Source organism: Hemicordylus capensis, chromosome 3 (assembly GCF_027244095.1).
Source record: "Hemicordylus capensis ecotype Gifberg chromosome 3, rHemCap1.1.pri, whole genome shotgun sequence".
Classification (NCBI taxonomy): Eukaryota; Metazoa; Chordata; class Lepidosauria; order Squamata; family Cordylidae; genus Hemicordylus; species Hemicordylus capensis.
In genome coordinates this window covers 236,329,481-236,351,521 of record NC_069659.1, presented here as the reverse complement: position 1 = coordinate 236,351,521, position 22,041 = coordinate 236,329,481, and the positions used below count along the sequence as shown (strand labels likewise).

Below are 22,041 nucleotides of genomic sequence, written 5' to 3'. Positions count from 1 at the left end.
TTGTGAACTATAAATTTCTGGAAACTTGTTTGCAAGCCTAGATTGATGAGATAATTTCTACATACATGTTTTCTACTTACCTCTGCTAACTGGGCAAAGAGGCACCTTTTTATTTAGCAGGGGGAGAGTAACTGGCCCTACCCACCCCCAGCACAGGACCTCCAGTGACTGTTGCTGCTGGTGTCTATCTGATGTTTCTTTTTAGATTGTGAGCCCTCTGGAAAGAGGGAGCCATCTTATTTATTTATTATTTCTCTATGTAAACTGCTTTGGAAACTTTTGTTGAAAAGCAGTATATAAATGTTTTTTGTTATCTTTTTAAAAAAAATCTCAAAGTTTAATTTTTTTTCTAGAATATCAAAACCTAAAAGTACAATGCTACAGAAATATCCTGTATAAGGATTTAATGAGGCTGTTCTCACAAGCAGCCTAGCTCAGGCTAGGCTGTCCTTTTGAAGTGCCAGGATCTGCCTGGATCCTGATGCTCCCACCCAGCCTAACCCCACTCCTAAGCCCGGCTCTTAGTTGAGGTTAAGGGAGCAACCATTCCCTTAGCCTGGCTGCCAGGCTTGTGCATCTCCTCGGCTCCATGGAACAGAGGAGAGACAGAGCTGTGCACCTAGCGCACCCGTCTGGCGGGGAAATCCCCCAAGGCACTGTGTTCATTGTGTGGTGCCTTGTGGGATATGCAGAGGCTGGGGAAACAAATCCTATCCTCTGTTGCTCTGTGCTGCTAGGAGCACCATGGATAGTCATCCATGTAAAATAGTCATCAATGTAAAAAATAAATAAAAATGCTGCTCCCGGCAGCACAGGTCATGTGAGCTGTAACCAGACAAGCGATGTTTCAAGATAGTGCAGAAAGCATCCCTCTATGTGCATAAGACTGTGAGGTCATAGTCTCCATTTTGGATACTTCATGGGACCATGAACTTTTATCCTGTCTCCCAGTTGGTCGCTCAGCATGAGCAAAGCATGGGGCAATGTACCTGGAAGGTCAGAATAGCAAAGACTGGATGAAAAGACCCCACCCCTCTTTTTCAACAGAGAAGGCACTGAGCCAGTGAGCAGAGCTTAATTCAAAAGATAAAGTAATTGAGGAAGGAATCTTCCCTCTCACAGGAAGATAACAGCCAAGTTCTCCTTGGGAGTCACACAGGTAAGTGGTACATTTCCGAACCTCCCCTTTAAATTAGCAATTTAGCTAGCAAGGACTTGGGGAGATGAGCTCATCTATCCACCTCAAGGCATCCTGCCCCACCTCTCTGCCCATTTCCTGCAAAGAGACCTGAAAGTGCACTGAATGTATCGCCGGACCAAGGATAGGTAAACTAACCACTTGCCTCTTTGAGTCTCCTCACCCCATTCTTTTTCTCTTCTCCCTACCTTACAGCACTTTCCACAGCAAGCTCTAAGCCAGCTCTGGTCTAAGCACCTTAGCCAAGCCGATCAATCTATAATTAGGACCTCAAGTTAAATTATTGCCAGCTATATTCCTGCTTAGAATATTAGTTAAGGTGTATTGCCTTGCCTAACCAACTTTTGCCTTCCTGTACCCCATTTACCCTTAATAAAACTGTTGTATTGCATTTCTGTCTCATCTTTTCCAATTACTAAATTTGTACAGATTTGATACTGGAATCAAACTACTCCCTCTAGTCAAGATAATTCCCCACGCTAAGCCAAAAGCACAGTTGGAACCATCAGCGCTCTTTGGACCAGACTTCCAGAACCAACTCCAGTCCTCAGCACTGGGATGGGGGCCTCCAAATGGGCTTGTGACATTCATAACTCGCACTATGCAGGCACATGGAAGCAGCTTGCCTGCTCCAGCCAGACCAAGGCCAGGACTATCTGCCTAACCATGATGGTCCACTTGAATGAGGCTCTCAGCCCCCACCCTCCACCCTGGCCACACTGTGTGCATGATGGCAAAAAGAGAGATCAGTGTGGTGGGGCGGGAATGTTGGGGGACTTCAGAGAGGGCGCCCAGGACATTTGGAGGCTCCCCAGCACATTTGGAGCCTTTGGAGGCCCCGAGGACAGAAGAGTGGCAGGTGTACCACACAATTTGAATGTCAGTGGGTACCTGTCTTCAGAAACCCCCCGCCCAAAAAAAGGTTTCCAACTTCCCCTACAGTGTGTGTGTGTGTTGGGTGGGCTTCAAATCCCTTTAGATCCAGGCTCCTACAATGTCTAGGTGCGCCACTGGTTGGAGCATCTCGCCAGTGCTCTGAAGTGAGCTTGTGCACTGAAAGGATTCAGATCGTTTATCTGGGGGAAGATAGGTTAAATCCTGCCTTCCCCCACCCCACCCGCCCACGCAGGCGTTCGTGTGAATAGCCACAGTATTTGAAACAGTCTTTGAGACTCCACTTATGGCTACAACCTTCATCATCAACCCCTGCTAACTTGGCAAAGAGCCACCTTTTAACGTGGTGATTCTCTTTATTTAGCATGGGAAGAGTAACTGGCCCTATCCACCCCCAGCACAGTACCTTCAGTGACTGTTGCTGGTGTCTAACTTATGTTTCTTTTTAGATTGTGAGCCCTTTGGGGACAGGGATCCATCTTATTTATTATTTATTTGTTATTTCTTTGTGTAAACCGCCCTGAGCCGTTTTTGGAAGGGCAGTATAGAAATCAAATAAATAAATAGAATCATTACTTTTCTACAGCATGACTGTAATTTAGAATACAGTTGTGGATTATAAATAAAATGAAAAAAATACCAGAAAACTGAATTATAGGACTATAATTTTGCCCATTGCTTGCACAAAATATTAGAGGAAAACTCAACATTATTTGAAACCCTACAGTGAATTATAATGTTATAAAATGGCAGGTCTTTAGCTGGCTGGCCATTTTGTTATTTAATCACAGTTAGTGACTCTGAACTATCCTGAATGGCTCATATCCTAGAGAGCGATGCCACTGGGAAATTTGTGACAATCATGCACTTTCCCTCTTCTAGCAGAGACTCATGGGAATCCACCTCATCCACTTTCCCCCCTCACCTGAAGAAATGTGTAGGTCACTGAAAAAAACAACAGCAGCAGGTAGTTTCTAGCAGAGACACAGACTCAAGAGAGTTTGGCATCTCTTGTGTAATCTGCTGCTGACTTCTAAGAATGATCTGTTCTCTTCTCCAACATTCAACCTGTATATTTGTGTAAGTAAACCAAGAGACTCCATACCTGGGACTTTCTGGAAGGTGTCAGAGGTGAAACAGCTTCTCAGATAAGCTCCTATGATATTATCTGCTCTGTTTGGTTTTTCTGCTTTTTTGAGTCATTTATTCTTAGCTATTATTGTTGAGTTTCTAAGTGTTCTCATTTTTATCGAGACTAGTCTCGGGTTGTGGGCAATCTTGGACTTTTAAAAGCTTTTTATTGGATTCTGCTAAACAACTTGAGTCAGCCTCAGATAGCCTTAGAGCTCCCGATTTATGCTATAAGAAAACGCGGAGCAAGAAAATATCAAGGAATTTGCCAGAGGGGTAGTCTGGAAATAAGAATAATGCTGCCAAGCAACCCAAAATAGACAGGTTTTTATCTATTTTGGATTCCTCCAACAATGGTACGTTAGGTCTGTATAACCGGTTCACTACTCTGGATAACAAGGCGTTGCCTGATATATCAATTTTAGTTTCTGCTGCAGAGAAGCTGTCTGCTTTGGAAAGTGATGATGAAATTGTATCTTTGGATGATGCTATTCAGCCACAGCACCCCCTCCCCATCAGAGAAAGGTAAATTTAGATTATGAAGCCTTAGATGAGAGAGCAGGAGGTTTGGAAGCATGTGAAAGTAATGTTAAAAGTGTAGAGTGTAAGAAGTTGGAGGAACTCCATCTAAAATTTGGTAAAACAGTGTCTTCTGCCTCCCTTCCAGAGGAGGTCTCAAAGTCCTTCCTAGATTACTCCCTGTTGACTTTTGAGACCCTCCTATGCATTTTCCAGAAGATATCCTCAATCTCTGAAAAATTGGAGGCGGTTAAGGCTCTTTTGGAGGCAGCCTTTAGCAAAACAATCTTGTGGATCTGATGGAATGAATATGAAAAGAGGCTTTAAGACTTCTGAGAAGATTGCATTGGGTTTATCCCCACACTTAGGATACGCCACACAGGATTTGAATTATAACTCTCTCCAAACCAGATCAGTCTTTTCCTCCAATAAAGTTTTGCTGCCTAAACAAATAATATTAACTATAGTGAATAACCATGTGAATGCCAAAAGATGGAACAATAGATGGAGAGGAGAGCAAGCATGACTTGTCCCCTTAGCTAAGCAGAGCCTGCTCTGGTTGGAAATGAATGGGAGACTTGATGTGTAAGCACTGTAAGATATTCCCCTTAGGGGATGGAGCCGCTCTGGGAAGAGCAGAAGGTTCCAAGTTCCCTCCCTGGCATCTCCAAGATAGGGCTGAGAGAGATTCCTGCCTGCAACCTTGGAGAAGCCACTGCCAGTCTGTGTAGATAACACTGAACTAGATGGACCTATGGTCTGACTTAGTATATAGTTCCTATGTTCCTAATATGCATAATATATCACTGAGCAGCAGATTACTGCACTTTAAATCTACCCAAGTGGATCTGTGTTATTATGAAAAACTGCCCTGAAAATATTATGAAACTAGGCTTCGATTGGTTTTTCAACACTCCTTGATTCCCACGACTTTATGCCATTTGTGGGATTTCCTTGAAGGTTTGGAGATATTTCCAGAAAGCGTTTTCTCCTTCCCTGATAAATGTGAAAGCCTGCTGCAGGGTTTAATGTGCCTATACACCGGACTTTAGAGCCTGTTAATGAAGTAGATAAAGTGAAAACAGCTGCACTGAATCGCAGCCAAGTACTGTACATCTGAACCCCCTACAGGCATGCAAAGATAAGGAGTTGGCTGTTGACATAAACACAGAGATGAACAGCTCCTATGCAACCTGAAGTAATGATTTAATGGAGATATTAACTAGCAGAGTGCAGGAGATTGAAAACTTTTTTGTCTCCCTCTGCTCCACGGTAGATGGGCTGCCAATTTTGTGCTCAAAGGAAGACAAGGAACAAGGTGCTAAGGAGCCACCTATGACAAAACTGAGGGCTGATGTGGTGGAGTAGGAAGGATTTCAGTTGAATAAAGTCTCCTCACCTTCTCACTCACTCCCGAATTGGGTTAAGGATGATATGGCAACTTGCCAGGCTCAGTGTGAAAATATTGATAGTGTTGCTGCCTTTAACACAGAGATTCCAACATAGAAAGAGTTAATGATGCCCAAATTGGATCATGAATTTATTTTTGCAAATGACCTTTGACCCTATTATGCAATTACTCTCCACGGCAAAGGACACAGGATCATCATCAGCCCTCCCAAACTCCCTCACTGTGCCCATGAACTTTGGAAACAACCTGGAGCATATAAATTTGCAGGAAGTGTTGCCTGAATCGCAGATTGTTGTGGATCTAGAGTTACCACCAACAGCAGTGGAAGATAGTGTGGATGTTCGTATCACAGATGAAGCACGGCAGACCACACTGCAAGGCAAAGTGCTGCTGAGAGATGATCCCCCTGAGAATGAGGTCATGCCAGATCATCAAGGAAGTACAAATAATGATTGACTCCCAGAATCAACCAAGAAAATCAGATTTCTTTGTTGGAAATGGCTGGCTGGGTAGCAAAGAAATCAGACATCACTTTTATGAATTATATAAAATCATATGAGATAATTATGCTACAAGAAACCTGGATGTGTGGTTGGATGGAGATTGATGGGTTTACGGTCTGTGAAATAAAGGCAGAGCGAAGGGAGGGCTGGTCACTTTAATTGCTTCTAAATTTCAAGTAGAGATAGTTAGATTACAGCCCAGTGACCCTTTTGCCCTGGCTTCTGTTATGAGGTTCAGAAAGATGTAGGTTCATGAAAGATGACCACACTGGGCCAAATTGGGAGGGGCGGTATAAAAATTCAATAAATAAAATAATAATGTACGTGCTAATTGTAAATGTATATTTACCATCAAACGGAACACAAGCTATGAGTAAGGTCAAGTAATGAAAACCGCCCTGAGCCATTCTTAGAAGGGCGGTTTAGAAATCAAATAAATAAATAAATAAATAAATAAATAAGTGGGATCAATTAGAGAAATATATTGCAGATGCCTTAATAATGCACCCTGAGGCTTGTGTATTACTAGGAGGAGATTTCAATGCAAGAATTGACCTGGATGACAGAACCCTTTACTCTTACTACAATCCTATTCCCTCCCCAGAGAGTGAAGGGAAAATCTTTTCACTCCCATGACACTTTGAAGATCCTGTATTTAACTGGAAGGGATTCTGGCTGCTACAAATGGCAGGCAGATTAGATTTGGCAGTTCTGAATGGGTCTATTAAGAATGATTACCCAGATGAACTTACATTCTGGTCTGGGTGCAGACCTAGCACACTAGACTATATACTAGTTTCATATAAACTACTGGATTCTGTTGTTTATTTTGCTGTGGGCTTAAGGGTTGATAGTGATAATCTTCCTGTTACCTGGATAATACAGTTGGAAGGGTATGAAATTTGCAGCAGTAGGGTGGAGATTTTAGAGGGGTTCAAGTCAGATATGAAAACTGGTAAAATTAAATGGACGGATAGGATTGGGAAGGCAGTGGAGGATTTTCTTAATTTGAGTAGTACACAGCAAATGCATTCCAAAATTACAGAGCTTGCTTTATCTGAAGAAATTATACAACTGTACCAAGATCTGGTTGAAGGTTTTCAAACTGTTTTAATGAGTGAGTCACACATGAAGACCCATTGTAGTTATATGGGAAATTCTAGGTCTTGGTTTGACAGTGATTGTGTTAAGGCAAAAAAGTATTTGGTGGAACAGTTCAAACATTATAGACAGAGTGGTCATCACTCTATTCCAGCTGCCCTGTTATGGGAAAAGAGACAGTATAAAAGGCTGATCAAAAAGAAAAGGAGAATGCACAAAGGGAGGTTTGGGCAAAGTTGGTCCAAGCTACTGATAATAAAGATTCTGCAATTTTCTGGTCAATATTAAGAGCTGACCTACAAGCTATGGCTGAAACGGGATCCCATGTGACAGCTAAGGCATGGGAGACCTTTTTCTGCTCCCATTATGCATCTAAGGCAGCCCATTTTCCATTAGAGGCCTCTAATTTTAAATTTAATGAGCTACCTGGCTGGCCTTTGTTTACAATCTCAGAGGTTAAGGGACTGATAGCCCAGTTGAAAAGTGGGAAAGCTCCTGGTTATGACCATATCTCTGTAGAACTGATTAAAAAACAATGCTGATTGGTAGGTTCCAGTTCTAGCAGCACTTTTTACAACCATTGACTATACCAGGAAAGCTCCAGAAGAATTGAACTTAGCACTTATTGTTCCTCTCTTTTAAAAAGGGGTGAAATCAAATCCCACAAATTCCCATCCAATAAGTCTGCTAAGTGTGGTTGGAAAACTCTATACCAGACATTTATGTGGTAAGCTTAGAGAGTGGATGGACAATGAGGGGATAATTACTGAAGAACAGGCAGGGTTCAAAGAAGGGCGCTCTATGGTAGATCAGTGCTTGATTCTGCAACATCTTATCAACAAATACTGTGCCTGGCCCAAGGGTGCCCTGTTTGTAGCATTCGTGGGTTTTAAAGCGGTGTTTGATTTGATAGCTAGGAACAAACTATGGAGGAAATTGGAGGATACCCATTCAGTGGGAAGTGAGACAGGGTTGCATTTTGTCCCCTATTCTCTTCATTTTTAATGTAAGCTCATTGAAACACTCTCTATTAGAGTCAGATTTCCATCCTCCAAAATTAAGCCAGCAGCCAGTTCCAGCGCTGCTATATGCAGATGACACTGCAATTCTCTCCTTTACAGAGATAGACTTGCGCAGAGCTCTTGATACGATAAGGGGGTGGGCACTGGTGGTGGTTGATTTCCCCCTTATCCTACCACATGCAGCCAACAAGCTGCCTCAAATGTTCGTTTTCTGAGATTCATGGGTGATTCTGAAGAAGGAAAGATCACACACAAACACACCTGTGAGTTTTAATGGGCTTTATTAAGGCTAATGATTACAAGTGTAGGTGATTAGGTATATAAGCAAGTAGTTATCAAATTCATTTTTCTATGATTGTAGTGTAGTGTTCAGTAACACTAAAAGCATTCCTAAAATCATTTCTCCGCTTTGCCAAAATGCAGAGCTGCTAACTAGGAAAGCGTTTTGGCCTCACCAAGAAACAGGTGGTCGTGTTATCAGCATGCTGAGAAATTCAACTTCTGTGTGCAAGAGCACATTATATTGCTGTTACGTAGCAACAAGTCAAAATAATTCCCCCAACCTGGCAATTCAATCAGTGTTTCCCCTTTAATTTGGTCTAATAATTTATGTGATAGTTAACTCATACCAATAACAAGTGCAAGGCATCTTTGACTCTTAACAGAAAAAGCATTTCTTTCTAACCCTCCTACTAAATGCTGACTAGTTTAAAACAGTTTCATTTCATTAGGAGCAAGCAGCTGAAGGCCTTTTTGCTATCTCCTGATTGTTCCAAAACAATCCTGGAAGCTTTGTTGGCAGAAAGCGAAAAGCTAAAGTACAGTTTCCAAGGAGGGAAGGAGACCGACAAGAGGAAAGTTTAAGGCAGTTTAGGAAGAGGGGAGGAGGAGGGGCCGGAAGGAGGAGAGGGGGAAACAGACGCTGTTTCCTGCCACCTAGCAAATGATGGCTGTGGCAAGGGCTTTGCTGGAGCTCAGGATAGGTAAGAGAGAAGATCCAGGGACAGAGGGGAAAAGAGGGAGGGAGGAAAGTGTGTTAGTCAGAAGTGGCTGGTTTGTGGAGTCATGGCTCTGGGTGATATTTACCAGTTTCCACGTGAGCTGGAAAGAAATCTCCGCTGGCTTCTCCGGTGGGAGAGTGAATGGCTCTGAAGATACAGGGAGGGGCTACATGGTGCCTCTTCCATGAAGAAGCCCATGCCTACCCTTCCCCCATGAATGGCTGTCTGCAGCTTTTTATACCTTTTTGCCAAATCTTCAAAGTCAAAACAATCACCCTATCTCCTCAGAGTGTCTCCTCTTAGATAAACAAACTCCAGCCTGGCTCCCCAAGTCCTCTCTCACCCTCCAGGCGAGGAGCCAATCAGGAGCCCGGCCTGATTCTTTGTTTGATTAAATTCAAGATAGAGACACTTTTTTATGTCCAGTTAGCCCAGGCTTGTAGCCATCTCAGATCTTTGTTGATGTTCTTCAGCCCAGAGATATATGTTAGAAGGACAGAAAATGTTACATAAGCTAGAAGGGTTTCAGTGTTATATGAATGTAATGTCTCCCATAGTGCAGAGTAGGCCATTATCTATATGTAGTTTCTTATAATTTCCTAAATCAGCTAGATATGATTATGCTTGACATGTCAAACTAGTTCTCATGATTGGTTTTAGCAAGTCATAGGAACATAGGAAACTGCCATATACTGAGTCAGACCATTGGTCTATCTAGCTCAGTATTGTCTTCACAGACTGGCAGTGACTTCTCCAAGGTTGCAGGCAGGAATCTCTCTCAGCCCTATCTTGGAGAAGCCAGGGAGGGAACTTGAAACCTTCTGCTCTTCCCAGAGTGGCTTCATCCCCTGAGGGGAATATCTTACAATGCTCACACATCAAGTCTCCCATTCAGATGCAACCAGGGCAGACCCTGCTTAGCTATGGGGACAAGTCATGCTTGCTACCACAAGACCAGCTCTCCTCTCCTGGTCTCCACAAGACCAGTCATGAACAGCCCAAGGCTTTTAGCAAGACAGTAAACAGCTTCAAGGCTGGGAGGGTGAGGGAAAATTAGAAATTAGAACTAGAAATTAACTATCTAAAGGCCAAAATTATGGTGTCCTAGAAGAAACTTGTGCAGCATACGTGGCAAATTGATGGTCAAGATATAGAACAAGTCAAGCTCTATAAGTATTTAGGCAAGGTTTTCCAATTTAATAGTTATTGGAGAGCACATCTTCTCCATGTTACACAATAGGCAGAAAAGAATGCAATGGTGCTCATTAGATTCTTTTTCAGGAAGGGTAGTGGTTACATCCCTGCTGCAATTCAGGTCTTCAAAGGGAAATTTTTAGCCCAACTACTATATGGAGTCCAGCTGAACAATTATAAGAATTTCCACCCCCTAGAGTTGGTACAAATCAAATTTATTAGAAGAATCCTTGGGGTGTCAAGAGGGATGCTCAGTGCAGCATTAAGACTGGAACTATGGTTAGTACCAATTGAAGCACATGTCTGGGTTGCAAAGGTCTCTTATTATTTGAAGTTAAACCTCAGTTAAGCAGGCCTCACACCTCTGGTCCTGAAGGACAACTTTGCATCCGTGTGGAAAGAGGGAGTTGAGAGGAAATTAGAAAGTTATGGGCCAAGTATCCCTATGTTGATCTCCTTAGGGACAAGCAGATAATTAGGCAGCGGATTTGGGACATAGTGATTCAGGAAGACAGGGCCCGAGTCAGACATTTACCTGTCTTAGGTAATGCAACTCATCGTCACAGACCAGTTAAATATTTACATGAGCTTGTTCTTGCCAAATTGAGAAGGGCATTTGCCTTGGCACGCTTGAATGCGCTGCCCTCAGCTCTCTTAGAGGGTCGCTATCTCAGTATTCCTTTTGCTCAAAGGTTATGCCCGTGTCAGTCAGGAGCAGTTGAGACAATTGATCACGTGTTGCTTCACTGTTTATTTTATAGAGATATTCGGCTGGCACTTTTGTCACCTATTTTGTCTAGATTCCCAGGTAGGTCATTGGCCTTTTATGTGTCTCTCCTTTTGTCTAACAGTGATATTAATGTTTCCACCAAGGTGGCAAACTTTTGCCATATTGCAAGCTGTGTAAGGAAGCAATTGATAAAATCATGAGTGTTGACTGTACTATATATTGGAAATGGTGTTTTGTAAGAAAGTACCGGCAGAATCATGATTTCTGGAGGTTACTACTTATCTATTGTTTTATTTTTGACTGGCCAATGACCAAAATAAAGATTCCATTCCATAACTCTGAATTGACTCTCTCGCCAAAAGAAACCAAAATCCAAGGTGCACTGCAAATCCCAGAAACTTCTTAGTTGAAGAAGTGGGATAACTTAAGCAGTGTAACAGCAGGCCTGTATTTCAAAACTACTTTTATTGAACATCTGAATCTGACAGTTAAGAAAAGGAGCTGAGCTAAAAGAAAACATATTAGTTTTGCACTGGGGAAACAAGGGAGGGGGGAAATACACACTATACCAAGGGCTGCCAAGTACTCATAATTACTACCTCTGTCCGTTCTTTTCCTAGCTGAATACTGTACCTTAATGCTGCCACTGATGACCTTAAACCAGGGAAGGAGATGTAGTGGTTAGATTTTTGGACTAGGGATGGGGAGACCCTAGTTCAAATCCCCATTCAGCCATGAAACTCACTGGGTGACTCTGAGCCAGTTACTTATCTCTAAGTATTTTCTCTTTATGTATGCTGTTTTCAAAACTTCTGCAAGATTTGTACTGGAAAGCAGGATACATATTGAACAAATGAATGAATGAATAAATGAATGAAGTAGGCCCAGCCTTTCTCTCAGAGCAAGTCCAGATGGGGGAAAGAAAAATGCTGATTCATTCCCTCCATATTTGCTCAACAAAGGCTGTTCCTTCCAAACTTAAATTGGTAGACAATATGCTGCCACCACACCCTAATTACAGAGTTTAACTCCTCCCTGGATTTGGGTGAATGTCCCGGGAACTCTCTCCTTCTCATTTACCAATGGAAAAATACAAAAAACCTCCCACATGCTATCTACATATGAAGAGCAAACTTGGTAGGTTGCTGAACAATTAACCTTGTGGCATGTAAAACTCTCCCCCCCCCCCGAGTTAAAAATCCACTCAGAGACAGATGAAATTACAAAGAATAAAAAGAGAAAACTTTATTCAAAAGACTACAGACTGCTCCAGTCTGAGGCTCTAGCAGCTTCAGTTACAGGTAACAGAGACACTCAGTACTTTCAAGAATCTATATATTTAATTCTCTTATGACCGACTACGTTGGGAACTGCGTGAGGATGTAGGGATGTGTCTGGATGGTGAACGGCAGTGAGGGAGGCAGGCGGGAGAGAGCGGTTAGCAAGGCATCAGCAGAATTGGGGGAAAGGAGGGAGGTGGAAAACTATAGGGGAAAGGAGGAAACTAGACTTCTGTGAGGTAAACGGACCCAAGGAGCTTGCCCGAGGACACAGAGACAACAGACACTTGGTCTCAAGGAGCGTCCTCAAGGAGTGGGAGGAAATTTGGTGGGGGGGGCTGCTGGGAGGGGATGGCTGGGGCTGGTAGCAATGACATGAGGGGCCGCAAAACAAAGACTGAGGGACTGCAAAAAGGCAAGTGGCTCTGCCGTGAAGTTCGCCTGCTTTGCAGCAGTGGGAAATGGGGTGCCTGGCAGAAGGGGGTGAAGGGGAGAGGAGACTGGCGCCGAAGGCAGTGGCAGGGAGAGGAGACTAGGGCAGAAGGCGGGGGGAGTGTACTGCCATACAGATGCTCTGTGCAGGTTCAGCTAGTACTTCCAAAAAGCACTTTGGCTGGTTTGTTTGGGGTGACACACTTTAAAAATTGTCGTTAGTCAGTTGCATAGAACATAAATGCAAGAAAATACAAAAGCCCCCTTGTTGGAGAGAAAGGGCTCAGGCTAGTGTTGCTCTTAGCTTGTTACATTACAGGTAAAACACAATAAACCAGTTGTAAGGGCTTGCAATGCACAAGATCCAAAATAATCTAAAGCAGGCTGCCTAACACACAGTTCCCTGGCTAAACCTTTCCCTGAAGCCAAAGCCCTGGCTTCCCTTCTGAACTCATCAAATCCATGGCAGAGGATTCAAGCTTCCTGCAATCCTATTTCTCAAGGATCTGCAGATTTCCTTCCCTGAGAGGATTCTACAGGCTAGCTTTGACCATGAGGCAGCAAAAGCTCCATTGGTCCCCACTAAGCCTTCCGCCTTCCCTCTCTCATCCCCTGCCTGGCTCCCTCCAACTAAGACCCCCTTCACTTCCTGCTGCCAGGCTCTTTATGTCCCGGTCACCATGCACTGAGTGGCTGATCTTTACGGACAGGACAGGGTTCACTTCTGGTTCACTCTAGGGAATAAGGAAAAGCGGTTCCTATCACAACACTAATACTTGAGGGATGGAACATCTGCCTTCTGGCTGACAGTGTACAAATTGGAGGAATGGGTAACAATTTTTGGAAGCTGGAAAGCCATGCTGATTCTAGCTGGGAAGTCCCAGTGGTGTTCTCTCTAACAGTGATTCCCAGATGTTGTTGACTACAATCCCCAGAACCCACAGCTGCAATGGCTTTTGCTTGAGAATTATGGGAATTGCAGTCAACAACATATGGAAATTCCTGTTAGAGGGAACACTGGGTTCCAGTACCCAGAGTCCTGGGAGAGCACTTTATTGTAACATGAGCTTTCATACGCAAGATAATTGTTCATCATAATAAACCAAGTGATTTATCAAGTCACATTTTTAAAAATGAATACTTGCTCCTTTGCAATTTTATACTTTTAAATTATACCAAGTGTTGCAGGATTTTTTGATGATTCTGCATGTTTGGATTTACAGAGAAAGAGGAGTTTTTTCTCCTAAAAAATGGGAACAATTTTATGAAGGTTTATTGCTGTAGAAAAGAAAGCAAGAGGATAGGGTTGCCATGTCCCCCGGAATTTGGCTCCTCCACTCATCTGCTAAATTCCACCCAGATTTACACGGATTTCAAATGCACTACCCAGATTGCCCAGATTTTACTCTGGATCTGATCACATGGGAGGACAAAGAAGGAGCAGAAAGTATACAAATCTGTCAAATAAATAAATAAATAAAGTGCAGATTCGTTGCAATATGCAAATTAGGCCACCCGAATTTGGGAAGCTTTAACATGGTAACCCTTCAAGAGGAAGCCCAGTGTATTTTGCTAAACCTTCTCCCAAACCAGCTGTATGTTAAAACAGGGGTGCTGAAAGAGGGAAAGTTTGAAGAGCAACTCCTCACATTTTGGGAGGTTGAGAGGAAAGATGATATTGATGAGAAAAGAGTATGTTTCGGTGGAAGTTCAGTAAGAATTAGGGAACCCATGTTAAAATATATAAACAAACATTAGCAAACTAAACACACACACACAAGCATACCTTTATTTATCACAAAATACATCGTAAACAATGTACATGAATGTTAAAAATATACTGAAATAAAACTTGATCATATATAGCATTTGCAATGTAGGGGGAAAGGGCAAATACCAGAGGATTTCACATATCCCGATGAAGGCTGTGTTGTCGGGTTTCCTTTGATTCCACCCACCCTACCCTACCCTACGAATTCACGCTTAAGTTTAGAAACAGCAGCTCTCTTTGCTACCTCAATGCTAGATGCACCCGCCTTCACAATATCACAGGAAGGATCACATCTAGTTAACGGAGAGATGCCCAACTATTCCAGGCAATACGACACTAAATATCTCGGCTAACCCGCACAGTTCGGTAACGTCGATAGCTCGCACAATTAGCGAGATTCCGGCAGAGGCCGCTACGCAATCGTTGGCTGACGGAATCATTGTGCGCCGGCGCCTTCCATCGCCGCCGCGACCATGGAATCCAACAGGGATGAGGCGGAGCGCTGTATCGCGATCGCGGTGGCCGCCATAAAGGCCCACCAGACCGAAAAGGCGCGTCGCTTCCTGGAGAAGGCGCAGCGCCTCTACCCGTCTCAGCGGGTCCGCGGTGAGCTGGACTCGGGGAGGGGGGTGGACTTAGGGGAGCTGGAGGCCGGGGCCCGTGGAGGCCTGCCTGACCTCTCACCTGTTTTGCGCCTGCGCAGGAACTGTAATGACGCAAGGCACCATGGGACTCGAAGTTCTTAGCTGAGCTGCTGCGAAGGGGTAATACAGGGTAAGAAGCGAGTTATTGGAAAAGTCTCCGTTGGAGGCGTGGGAAATAATGGGAATCCCGACTGAGGAAACTAGAAGCACGTTCCGGATTAGAAGAGTGAGCTAGTAATCCTCAGCCAGCTGCGCTGAAGAGACTACAACTCCCAGAAGCCATTGCACTCTGTGTGAAGGGGGCAATCACACATCCACAGAGAAATAGCCCCCCAATCTCCCGTAGCAGAGACTCCCAGAGTCGCCCACGACCAAGCTATTGAAACCCCCCTTCTCCAGTTGTCTCCTCCCCATAATGACCACGTTTAGGCTTTTCTTTCCGAATGTGAATGACTTGCCTGATCTCTTCTACAGGCCTCAGTTTTGGGCTCTCCAGTGGTGGTGATGTGTGACTCAACTGCTCTGCTGCCTCCCAACTCTTCCCCTAAAGCCAGCCCCTCACCCTTATCTCTCTAGTGGTTTCCTGCCTTCAGCTGCAGGGCTTTAAGCTCTCCCCCTTTGAATGCTTACTGTCCCTTTAAAATGTTGAAATCAGCAGTCATTCAACATGACAGTCAAATGGAGCCTCTATGTCCTGAGGCAGTATACCTCTGAATACCAGTTGCTGGAGATGGACAGTGAGGAAAGGCTATTGCTTTCATGCCTTTCTTGTGGGTTGTCCAGGGACAACTGTAGCGATGGTTGGACTCAGGAAGGATGCTGAATGAGATGGTCTTTGATCAGATCCAGCAAAGCAGTTCTTAAGTACATGGGTTGTTACATCCTCTCTCAGTGCTTGGCCTAATTGTCCATTCCTTCATCTGATCTTTGAGGGTCTTTGATCTTTGTCTCCAAGCAACTTATCTAGTTTCAACCCCAAGATTACAGCACAGCCTCTGCCTATGATTATGATTATCTGCCCTGTCCTCTTTTTTGCCATCAATGCTTGTGTTGTGCTTTGCCAGCATCTTTTCAGGGCACTGTTATTTTTGTCTCCTTGCTTACAAGCATCCCTGTATTCTCTTAGTCACAGCGTAGGAGCCCTCTCCATTACCCCAAAACATGAAGCCTTTTCTGCCAGCCCTTTCCTCTCCCACCCCTCTAGGAATTACACACTCTGCTTTCCTCACACTGCCTGATTCCACCACTCTTGCTGTATGTTTTTCCTTAGTGCAGGGTGAGGAGGAGTTGAACGCTGTCTAGTGACATGGAATTTGTCTGGCTCTCTCTGGAAGTTGTATAATAGGTAGAAATGTAAAAGGTGAGACACTTCCTATTCTTTCCTTTCTGGAGAAAGTTGTGCCTATTGAATTGCTACCTGTCAAACTGTTAAAAAGCATAGAACCTCTAGGGCAAAAAGGTTATAACCTGAAGCAGAATTGCTAATTTAAATAGTTGCTGTGAAAAGATGTCTATAAACTCAAGTGTGGTTGTTTGGCCTCAGGTCTGTGCCGTGCTAGAGAGGAGAAAGACTTTCACCTAGTGCTTTCTCATTAGTCTTTTATTTTTGAATAGCAGAGCTTTGTGACTGAAAAAAAGAATTTAACTTTGCTAAATATCTTTGAAAGAAAGAGAAGCAAGATCAAGATGATATTGGAAAATCTCAGCCAAGAATAATAGTGATATTACAAGTAGTTATAACCAGAATGCTAAATGTTTATTTGTGAATATTTTTTGGCATACAGGTGGAGACTCTGGGCTTTCTCTTACTCACCCTTTTCAGTGTTGCTTTCAAATTGTGTTTTGTCAGCTTCTTAGGCCCCACCCCCACAACCCATGGTGCTACTTCCTGGAATGTGTTCCCTATCAATGGTGATGCCATGTAGCCAATCAGATTTGGTTATGTGGTGATGTCTTGATGGGCTTCCTGCCTTAACTCTAAATGGACAAATGTTTTCTCCCCTGTTCTCAGTGCTTCCTCCCTCCTCAAACAGTCACCAAAGCGGGGGGGGGGGCACATTTCACAGCTGGCAGAAGCTTTAATGAGAAGTGCTCCTGCACTCAGCTTAGATCTGAACAATTCTTGACTGCCTGTACTGTTATTGTGCATTTGTAGATTTTGCTGTGTGTACTTGTGGCGTACACAAACTGCAAAGACATGGCCCATGTGTTTTTCCCCGTGTACATGTATGGAGTGATACATGTGTATGTGATGATCGATTTGGCACTCTACAAATGGTCTTCATGCCATTTCCTACAGGTAGTGCTTTCTTTCTAGGAATTTTGTGAAATTTGGGGAGGCCATGAGAAAAGTAATATCCCATGAAAATCATTTGGATTTCAGTGGGGTAAGTGTCTTGAAGTCCTAAGCTGAGGAATGTGCTGTTTTGAAGTCTGTCCACTTCATCTGTGTTTTCTGTTTGCACCCTGGAACATGTACAATTGATGGTTAACATTTCTCCTTACTTGAAAATGACTTGATATGACAGGAACAAAGTGAAATGAAGGCTGTGATCAGGTGTCTTTTCTGTTTTCTGTAGTGTAAAGAGAATTACATCCTGTTACATCCCATCCGGTTAGATCATCTCAGATGGCCCTTTTGCCGGTCCCTGAGTTCCGAGAGGTTCAGGGCTCTAGGACCTGCGAAAGGGCCTTTTCAGTTGCTGCCCCACTTCTTTGGAACTCTCTTCCCCTTCAGATTCATTTAGCCCCTTCCTTACTGATCTTCAAATCTCTATTGAAGACGTTTCTTTTTCACCAGGCTTTTGCCCTGTAGTTTACTTATTTGTTTTTTGTTAGTTACTTTAGTTTTTAATTTAGAATGTAATTTTTAATGTTGCCTTGTTTGCATGTTTTTGTGCACTGCTCGGAGTCTTCTGAGTGGGCAGTATATTAAATGTTTCTATAAATTAAATAATATATGTTGTTCTGAATGAACAAGACCAGTTCTGAAATCTCTGGCAGGCCAAAGAGAACACACAGGGCAGAGAGTGGCAGATCAGTTTGTGCTGTTGCTTGCATCACACATGCTTGCAGTAGGTGCTTAATTGGTCTTTGAAACTGTGAAGCGCCTTCCTGAGGCATGTAATCCTGTACAGTGTTCATCACCATCGCCCGCAGAATTACCCTGTAACGCTAGTCCTTTTTAGTCCCATTTTGCAGAGGCAGAACTCTGGCAAAGAGGTAGTGGCTTCCCTAGAGCCACCAAGTGAATGACTGACTGTGGATTTAAACGTGAGGGAGGCTACACAATGGCCCTCTTGTGAATGCTGGCCAAACCAACTGTTGTATCCATCCATTAGTTTGTGCCCCTTTTTTCTTTATGTAAGATGTGAACCCCTACATTAGATCTCGCTTAAAATCTGTGCTTATTCAGTAGTGTAGAAAGACGTTTCTTTCCATGCCAAGGATAGAGTGTGGCAGTACTGATCCAAGGGGAGGGGAGGCTAACATTGTAAAGTTTGAGAGGTCACATGCTGTGATCATAACTGAAAGTGAGAACTTAATGTATGAGTAATGGTCTTCTGACTGCCTTTTTATTCATGCCCTTGACCAGGGCTTGACAAATGCTAGGCACCAACTTGCCACTGCACCTGGAAATTCAAGCATGCACCTGAAGCAGGCAATGGATGGACACAACCAGGAAGAGGAAGCGAGCAAGTTGGGAAGGGGGGGTCCCTCTTTTTCCTGGTTGCATACATCTTGGTTCAGGCAGCTGGTGGACGGACATGACCAGGGAAAGGATTGAGCAAGCAAGGCAGGATGGGTTGCTCTCTCCTCCTCCTGGTTGTTTCAGTTCATCACTTGCTTGAGCCAAAAACACAGCCAGGAAGAGAAGGGAGCACCTGCCCTGCTTGCTTGCTGCTTCTCCTGGTTGCATTTGTCTGTCACCTGCCCGATGGATGCAACCAGGAGGAAGAGTGAGCTCCCTCTAACCGCAGCTTGATGTACAGAAATTGACAGGTAGGGTATTTTGAGCTGTATTTTATTGTAGACTGTTTTTTGTTTTAATGTGGTGTTCTATTTTACTGTGTGAGCTGGCCAGGGGATAATTGTTATGGCAGAACCAATAAATAAAGTGATTACAGGTGGATCTCATCAGTGGGGATTCCATTCCCACAGATTACTGTCAGTAATGAAACCGCAGATAATGAGGCATTGAGTCTTATGGGATCACTGGGGTTAGGTTCCTGGACTCAGACCCCACCCTCAACCACCAAAAAAGTGAAAATGGGCCAAATAAAGTGCTCTACTGTGCTCTGTGTGTCTCCTGGTGTCCAGCAATGCCTCCCAAATGGTCCCCAAAAGTCACATTTTTCCAGTTTTTCTTTACAAAATGAGCCATGAAATGGCTCCTGTGGACAAAATGGCAGCTGGAAATGACCTCCACGGCCATTTCCGGCCTTCCAAGAACAGCCGAGACATGGTTTTTAACCCTTTCATATCCATGGATAAGGAGGCCGGGTGACTATTTGACATCCGCGGATATGTAAAACTGCAGATAGTGCTTCTGTGTATAATGAGGTTTGCCTCTATTATTAAGAGTGAGCTAGCAAGGCAGGGGGTCCTCCCCTCACCAGTCATGAAGTGAAAGGCATTGCTGGAGGCAAACAGTAGACTGCCTCTGCCCCCCCCCCCCCCGCCCAGTGCAGCAGGGGGCAGCCAGGGCTGGCTTCTAGAGCCAAAGAACTGTTGCTGAGGCCTGCAATGAGGCCTTTGTTTGCTTTCTCCCCTCAAGCTGGAAAAATATTTCAACTACACATATTTCTCTACCACTCTTTCAAGCTGCAATAAATACATCTGTTTCAACAGTGGTGTAGGAGTGCCAGCTGACCAGAATAAAACAGCCTATCCTGCTCTTTTGCCTTTAGCATCAGTCTGATGTACAGAAGTCAGCAGGGAGGGTTTTTCACAGAATGAGCATGAAACCTTATCACCTACTAAAGTTTGCACATCAAGCTGCTGTCACAATCCTTTGGGCCAGTTTGATGGTTAACAGTCCAGTTTGTTTATTCTGAGTGGGAGTTCGAACCCAGAGACTGCTTCCCACCACTGCTTCCCTTGGGCTTAGGACCGGAGGAGGCTGTAGCAGAGCCTGTTACTATGTTAGTAGTAACATCCTGTTGCTATGTTAGATGGTGTCTGCAGCACGTTGTCCTCATTCTCTTTCTTAATGTTCCTCCTTAATGTACCTTAAGGAGGTCACCTTAAGTCGCGCAGGGGGGAAATGCTTGACTAGCAAGCCAGAGGTTGCTGGTTCGAATCCTCCCTGGGAAACACCTATATTGGGCAGCAACGATATAGGAAGATGCTGAAAAGCATCATCTCATACTGCGCGGGAGATGGCAGTGGTAAACCCCTCCTGTATTCTGCCAAAGACAACCACAGGGCTCCATGGTCCCTAGGAGTTGACACCAACTCACTCGATGGCACACTTTACCTTTACCGCTCTGGGAAGAGCAGGTGGTTTCAAGTTCCCTCCCTGGCTTCTCCAAGATAGGGCTGAGAGAGATTCCTGCCTGCAACCTTGGAGAAGCTGCTGCCAGTCTGTGAAGACAATACCAAGCTAGATAGACCAATGGTCTGACTCAGTATATGGCAGTGACCTGTTCCTGTGTACCTCTCTCTTCACCTGCAGCTTCTTCACACACTATCTCTTAAGTGGCATCGTTTGCATAGTGTTTCTTAGCTGCCTTATCAGATTACTGATTGTTTGCATTTGGGGCAAGATCTTTGGAGGTTGGGAAACTTTCTGTGAGCCTGTGTTTAAAGATCTCTCCATAGGTTGGGTTTCTTAAATTATTCCTTAGAACATGTGCTAGGATGGTTAAAGGGTTTATTCTGGGGGAGGCAACCTTGGCTCTCCAGCAGGGCTGCTCAACATCAGCCCTCCTGCAGATGTTGGCCTACAATCCCCATAATCCCTGGCTATTGGCCACTGTGGCTGGGGATTATGGGAACTGTAGTTCATAAACAGCTGGGGGGCCTAAGTTGAGCAGGCCTGCTCTCCAGCCATTGTTAAACTACAACTCCCATCATCCCCAGCTCCAATACATTGTGGCTGGGGATTATGGGAATTGTAGTTCAACAATGGCTGGAAAGAGCCAAGGTTGCCTAGCACTGGTTTATTCCATGCTCCTCCATCACCACCCCTGCTGTCTATCTTTATAGAGTGATGATTCCATTGATTTCTAGTGACTGTGCATATAGAAAGAGAAGATGTTGGTTGTTTTGACTGAATTAATCTAGAATGTAAAAATGAAAAAAAATATTGTGTCTGTATCCACTGACAACTACTTGGTATTTTAAAAGGAGTGGTGAAGAGGTACTTGTGGAGCTAAAGAAGTGCGGCTTTTCTCTCCTACCAATTGCTTTGGCCGGGATGCTTTATCTGTGATCATGTGAGGCAAAAAAGACAAAAAAAAAACCCACTCTGCCAAGAAGTGGATAAAAATTGTTTTTTTAAAATCAGGCTTAAATGTTTCATAAGTAATCAAGAATATTTATTTATTTATTTAGAAATATTTCTGTACCACCCAAAACTTGCATCACTGGGTGATTTACAATTAAAATGTAATTATTTTTTAGTCTCATTTATTTTAAATAGGGAAGTTAAACACATGCTTAGCTCTCTTTCCCAAGGGGATTTACAAGAGTTTCATCCTGGATGGATCATGTCTTCATTTAAAAATAACTGGATTTGAAAAGTGTTCAGAATGTGGTTTGAACTAAAGCAGAAGCAAATTAAAGAGGGTTTTTTCTTTCTTTTAAAGTTAAGTGATGGTGAATCAAGCGTTGCTATACGGAACATGTCAGCTTCTTATAGGAGTAATAGTTTGAGGATCTTGCCAGTGGTGTTAATACAGGGTGGTGATTCTGCTTTAGATTTTGGCTTGATTTGTAATGATTTAACATATTGTTTTAATTGCTGGAGGCTATCCTGGTTTCAAGAAGATAAAACAAATGGATACATATCCTGCATTGTTAACCAAACCTTGGGTTCTAATGCAAGCACTGCAAAAACTCTAAGTTTTATAGTTGTATTTTCTTGTTGAACAGGTAATCTTGCAGGAAAATTCTGCCCATAGCTTTCCTTGCACCTTAACTTAGTCACTCCCTGCAGTAAATACACACAACTACAAGTAATGTCTGCAGTGTAAGAGTTCCTGAT

At 43.7% G+C, this 22,041-nt stretch overlaps 1 protein-coding gene across 3 annotated transcripts in view; it reads left to right on the top strand.

Moving 5' to 3' along the window:
• Positions 1 to 14,604: 14,604 nt before the first annotated feature.
• DNAJB12 (DnaJ heat shock protein family (Hsp40) member B12) overlaps positions 14,605 to 22,041 on the top strand; it is a 45,666-nt gene continuing 38,229 nt past the window's right edge. Inside the window, exon 1 of one of the 3 annotated variants that reach the window (XM_053310998.1) lies at positions 14,605 to 14,793. In XM_053310998.1, the coding sequence (XP_053166973.1) occupies positions 14,661 to 14,793 (133 nt within the window). In that variant the 5' untranslated portion in view covers positions 14,605 to 14,660. Of the gene's footprint in view, positions 14,794 to 14,898; positions 14,962 to 15,909; positions 16,192 to 22,041 lie in introns of those variants that run through there. The other 2 variants (XM_053310999.1, XM_053311000.1) reach the window with 2 other exon arrangements.